At 31.7% G+C, this 5413-nt stretch overlaps 1 protein-coding gene across 1 annotated transcript; it reads left to right on the top strand.

Annotated features, from left to right (window-relative positions):
- Positions 1 to 1623: 1623 nt before the first annotated feature.
- On the top strand, positions 1624 to 4918 carry LOC132623602 (zinc transporter 5-like). The gene is made up of 3 exons (XM_060338378.1): positions 1624 to 2415; positions 3705 to 3854; positions 4432 to 4918. Exons 1-3 carry the CDS (start codon positions 1801 to 1803, stop codon positions 4741 to 4743), a joined length of 1077 nt encoding a protein of 358 aa, XP_060194361.1. The 5' UTR covers positions 1624 to 1800; the 3' UTR covers positions 4744 to 4918.
- The last annotated feature ends 495 nt before the right edge of the window (positions 4919 to 5413 follow it).

Below are 5413 nucleotides of genomic sequence, written 5' to 3'. Positions count from 1 at the left end.
TTTTGTTCGCCCTAGCACGGGCTTCCGTCATCTAGTAGTATAATACAACATGGAAAAATCCGTCGTTAGTCGTTTTCGTTAGAGGAATAATTCTTTTTTTCCGGAACATTAGAGGAATTTCGTCAAGCATATATCTTTGGAGCCAGCAATTTTGTGAAGTACAAGGACATGTTACTGTTAATTATATGGTTTTAGACTTTTAGTGTATTTATATATTAAAAAAATTACTAAGTAACTTTAAATGATAGATTCCAAATAAGTAAATTAAAGGGTAGTGGGAGAATTGCAAACTCAAACTCAAAAAGTTCAAATTCTAAATTCGCCTATTTCTGCTTATTGTTTGTATATACTCTAATTAGCCTTGATGATTTCCTTAGGCATCGTCAATTCCAGCATACAATACTAACTACGATAATATTCCTTTTTGTTCTCTTTGACCTGTTTTCTTTCTTTTTATCTTTTTCCCTTTAGCTTTTCTTCATATAGGAAGGCAAATATTCTTATACTCCCGAATCTCAAATCCCACTAACATTAGTTGAAAATACAATTTGTTAAATTTGTCTCTTAAAGACATATCTAGAGCCAAGTTCTGTTTGACTACACGTTTACTTAGAATTAAGAGTATTTTGGGATTTATGTCATATAACTTTTACCTCATTGCATCATGATTCTATTCATGACACAAATGAGAAATATCTGCCCTTCTTTATTTATTTTTCTTTATTTCGAAAAGGCTGAAATATGAACTTCACTAAAACATCGTCATGGATATTCAAAATTAGAGGTTATTATGCCTTAATAAACATGATGGCGGTCATTTGGTTTGCGAACAAGTAATACGGGATTATAATGGGGATTAATTAATAACAAAATTATTTAATAAATATATATTTTCTTGTACATGTTTGATTTAATGAACTAAAAATGAGATATACGAGATATAATATAAAACACACGTTTGGTTGTATGCTATATATATTACAATTTTAATCCTGACTTTCTTAAAAAGACTTTAGAGGAAGAGCTTTGGACAAGGGCATACTTGTCATTTTGATGCTTTATTTGAGGATTAATAACTCTAAGGTTGTTATCTCACATTGAAACACTACGTACAATTATGATATAACTCATTCTGAAATCACTAATCCATAGTTAAGAACTCAACCAAACATGGAGTAAAGTAATCACGTATTTGTTCACGAATTAATTTTTATCCGTTATCACTTCAACCAAACGACCCCTGAAGGCCTTTAGTTCGACTCACATCAAGAACACATGTGGGGTATTTTTTTGTATTTAGCTACTAGCTTAATCTTAATTAAATTATTTAGAATTTGATATTTTAGTTTTTTTAATTAGTTAATGTCTAAGTTCTGTTGTCAAAATAATATTATAACATGTCTTCTTTCAGTCAAAATAGGCTTTGTACTTCTATAAATATGAATAATAATTACTACCTATCTCTGTACATGGGGAGTTTAGTGAAATAGCTGAGATCATCAGTGTTAATTAAAATTGTTATTAAGTTTACTTCAATAATGTTGAGATTACTAAATTAATGATCAACCCTTCCTCTCTCCTTCTCTGTAAGATTTCTTCTAAATATATATGGTTAAATGCTTCACTTGTGGCAAATTACTATTTTGAGGCATTTAAATGCCTTTCAAATTGGTATTAGATACTTAGAAATTATTTACAAAAAAATTCCAAGATACATCTATCACATCTTCATTGCAACTTGTCTAAGCTCCATATATATAAGCTTAACTTCTTATTCTCCTCCATACAACAAACTAAACAATGAGTACTCAACTTTTTCTCCTCAAAATCTCAACCCTGATATACTTCTCAATCCTTCTCCAATCAACCCTAATCTTTGCAAATTGTACATGTGAACCCCAAGACAACAAAAACAATCATCAAACCAAACATAAAGCCTTATCCTACAAACTAGTAGCCATATCTTCAATTCTTTGTGCAAGTGCACTTGGAGTTATCATCCCAATTCTCTTAAAAAGCTTCAAATCCTTGCAACAAAATGATTATTCATCCCTTAATTTCTTGATTAAAGCCTTCGCCGCGGGCGTGATCCTAGCCACTGGATTCATCCACATTCTTCCAGATGCATTTGAGAGCTTGACTAACCCTTGCCTTAGTAAGAAATTATGGGGGAGTTTTCCATTTGCTGGATTTGTTTCAATGATGTCTGCTATTTTTACTCTGATGATTGAGTCTTTTGCAACTGGTTATCATAGAAGGGCTGAGCTGAGAAAAGCTCAGCCAGTGAATATTGAAGAAAAGGAAGGTATCCATACACATGGGCATGGACAAGGACATGAGCTTGGTCATAGTCCTCAAATTTTGTTAGAAAGATCCAATTCTTCAAGTCTTATTCGGCATAGGTTAATATCACAGGTAATATTTTTTGGCTGAACGGATAATATAAAAAATAAAGTTCATGTATATTGACGATTATGTTGCTCAGACTTTCTAAAAGCTATGTTTCATCCCTGTCAGATTCAACGGCAGAGGCATGATTTTAAATAAGGGGTTCAAAAATATACAAATAAAAAAGTCAAGGGGGTTCAATATCTATTATGTATACATAAAAAAATAATTTTCACCTTATATATACAATGTAATTTTTTGCTGAAATGGGTTCAAACCCCCTCGGCCAATACTGACTCCGTACCTGGTCAAATCCTCCAAAAATAGATTACATTTAGAGAAATTGTGTCTTACGTTGAATGTTGCACGGACTCTCTAAAAATATTATTGCACCCATATCATATCCTCCTAAAATAAATACTTTTGAACGGCTACTGATAATTTTATTCTATTCTCTATTGAAAAGGGAGAAAGGGAAAGGAGATACTACACTACTAATATCTTATTATGTTTAGATTCCCAAGCCAACTGATAATTTTTCTTGTAACTACACGAATTAGAAGACAAAACAAAGAGAAATTTAAAGTTTTCCTTAACTCTCACTTGATCTTATTTTCCTTAATCTTCTTTATCTTAATTTGTTTCTTTTCTTTTGGTTTTCATCCGAAAAGGAAAAAAACTTTGAGAGATTTCTAAAGAACAAGAATCATGGAATATAAGTTGCGTATATTCTTGTGTCGGTATATTTGTCCTTTTGTATTAAGCCTAACCCTTTTGTGCTGTCAATTATTCTGGAATTTTTTGTCCATGGATCAGGCAATATCATCGAGATCATAATTCAGCTCCATTTGTTTCGATTCAACAGATAAGGTTAATTCTTACAAATTTATCCTAATCACACACACACACACATATATATATATATATATATATATATATATATATATATATATATATATATATATATATATATATATATAGGAACCCCTATTTAAAAAAATGATCCATCATATAGTAACTAGTTTTATGTTGCGAAACCTTCAATTTAATTCAAAGAGAATTGTTATTTATAAAGGATTATAATCAGGAAAGTTAGAACTTAGTAATTAAAATCACTTCCAGACATATTTACCACAAATAATTCTCTAACCAAAGAAATTAAACTATGTAAATGGCTTCTCGAAAAACAAAAAATTGCACGCGACCTTTTTAAAAGACAAGAAGGTGTGTCTTTGTTTTTCAGGTGAACTAACTATTTGGCTTAGTGAATTCAATAGGTTTACGAATATTCTAAAACAATTCTTCAAAATTTGCAGGTTTTGGAGTTGGGAATTTTGGTTCATTCTGTGATTATTGGCATTTCCCTTGGAGCTACAGAAAATCCCAAAACAATCAAACCTCTAATAATAGCTTTGAGTTTTCATCAATTTTTTGAAGGCATGGGACTTGGTGGCTGCATTTCCCAGGTAAGTTAGTGAATTTTTTCCCTATTAATTTTTTAAAGAACAAATGCTAGTATTATATTATTTGTTACTTTCAAGTGTCACTTGCCTGCGGAAGAACCTGTTTTATGTTTTTCTTTATGAAATATAAAATAGAAATTTACCTTGGCATACTCTCCCAATTTATCGTTATCTATGTTGAACAATGAAGCGGTAACATTTATGATAGATTTAAGTGAAACAAAAAATTATACTTCTTTAGAATATAAACATTTGAAGATATATACAAACTAGTTATATGAAATGATCACCACTAGGCAAGGCAGAGACAGGTGCAGAGTTTATGTAGTAGGTGGATCGCACTCATTAGCTTCAGCTTGAACTATATATTCGTAATTAACAAATAATTCGAGAAAGTATGCATTGATACTGAAGTGGGGCCGCAGGCAATATTACCAAAATGAAAAAAAAAAGTGAATGTAGGGACACGTACTCACCCATTGATTTAATATTCTGAATTCGCCTCTAAAATTCTAGCTATCCATTAATTATTGAAAGAAACATATATAGTGCAAGTTGTGATGCATGATAACATGTGTAGGCAAAGTACAAGGCAAGAACAATCACAATTATGGTATTGTTCTTCACTCTTACTACTCCAACTGGAATAGCTATTGGAATGATGATATCACAAGGTTACAATGAGCAAAGTTCAGCAGCTTTAATTGTACAAGGAGTTCTTAATTCAGCGTCAGCTGGGATTCTAATTTACATGGCACTTGTGGATCTTCTTGCAACTGATTTTATGGACCCTAAACTACAAAGTAGTTTCAAACTCCAAATAATTGCCAATGTATCCCTTGTTCTTGGAGCTTGTTGTATGTCATTATTGGCAAAATGGGGTGGGACATAATTTTCTAGACAAATTATGTATATAGTTTTTACCTTCACAAGAATTTGACCTTATATTACTTTACTATAGTATCAACTTATGTCATCCAGTGACGGATCCAGGATTTCACGGTCCTTGGTGCTTGCCTTTAATGACAAATGACGGTCGTCCAGAAAGGCAAACCAAAAAAAAGAAAAATTACTCTATTCAAGTTAAAAACTGATAATTTTTCTCTTCTTCTTTTTCTTGGGATTTAATTTTGCCACAATGAAGTTGACAAATTAGAAAGGAAAAAAAGAAGAAGAATATGCATTAAAAGAAATTAAGAAACAAAGCAATGAGACATAGAAATAAGAACCAGCAAGTTTCCAAAACAACCTTAGTGGAGGGTTGAACCCCCTAACCTCACGCGAAAATGGAATTTCACATTTTACTTTCAAACCAAAGCACCCATCAGCACATTTGTGCAACGGATGCTTATCAATTCTATATATCTATTTTTTACAGTTTTATATATAAATAATATATACATTTCGAGACGAATTTAATGGGTGTTGGAGCATCACAATTTTCGACGTGGGTCCGCCCCTTATTGTCATCCCTTTGTGATATGACTCCATGATTGTAGTGAAAACTTGTAAAATATTAGGCTTTTTGCATGCAGCATCTGTCAATTTGCAAGTATATTCTT

The sequence above is a fragment of the Lycium barbarum genome, chromosome 12 (assembly GCF_019175385.1).
Source record: "Lycium barbarum isolate Lr01 chromosome 12, ASM1917538v2, whole genome shotgun sequence".
NCBI lineage: Eukaryota > Viridiplantae > Streptophyta > Magnoliopsida > Solanales > Solanaceae > Lycium > Lycium barbarum.
The sequence above is the reverse complement of the archived record's forward strand: the minus strand, read 5'-3'. Positions and strand labels throughout refer to the sequence as shown.

Bases quoted from the DNA above. Each gene is read 5' to 3' on its own strand.
- LOC132623602 (XM_060338378.1), top strand. From the start codon at position 1,801: ATGAGTACTCAACTTTTTCTCCTCAAAATCTCAACCCTGATATACTTC. The intron at 2,416-3,704 runs GTAATATTTTTT...CAAAATTTGCAG, and splicing joins GGCATAGGTTAATATCACAG to GTTTTGGAGTTGGGAATTTT. The intron at 3,855-4,431 runs GTAAGTTAGTGA...TAACATGTGTAG, and splicing joins TTGGTGGCTGCATTTCCCAG to GCAAAGTACAAGGCAAGAAC.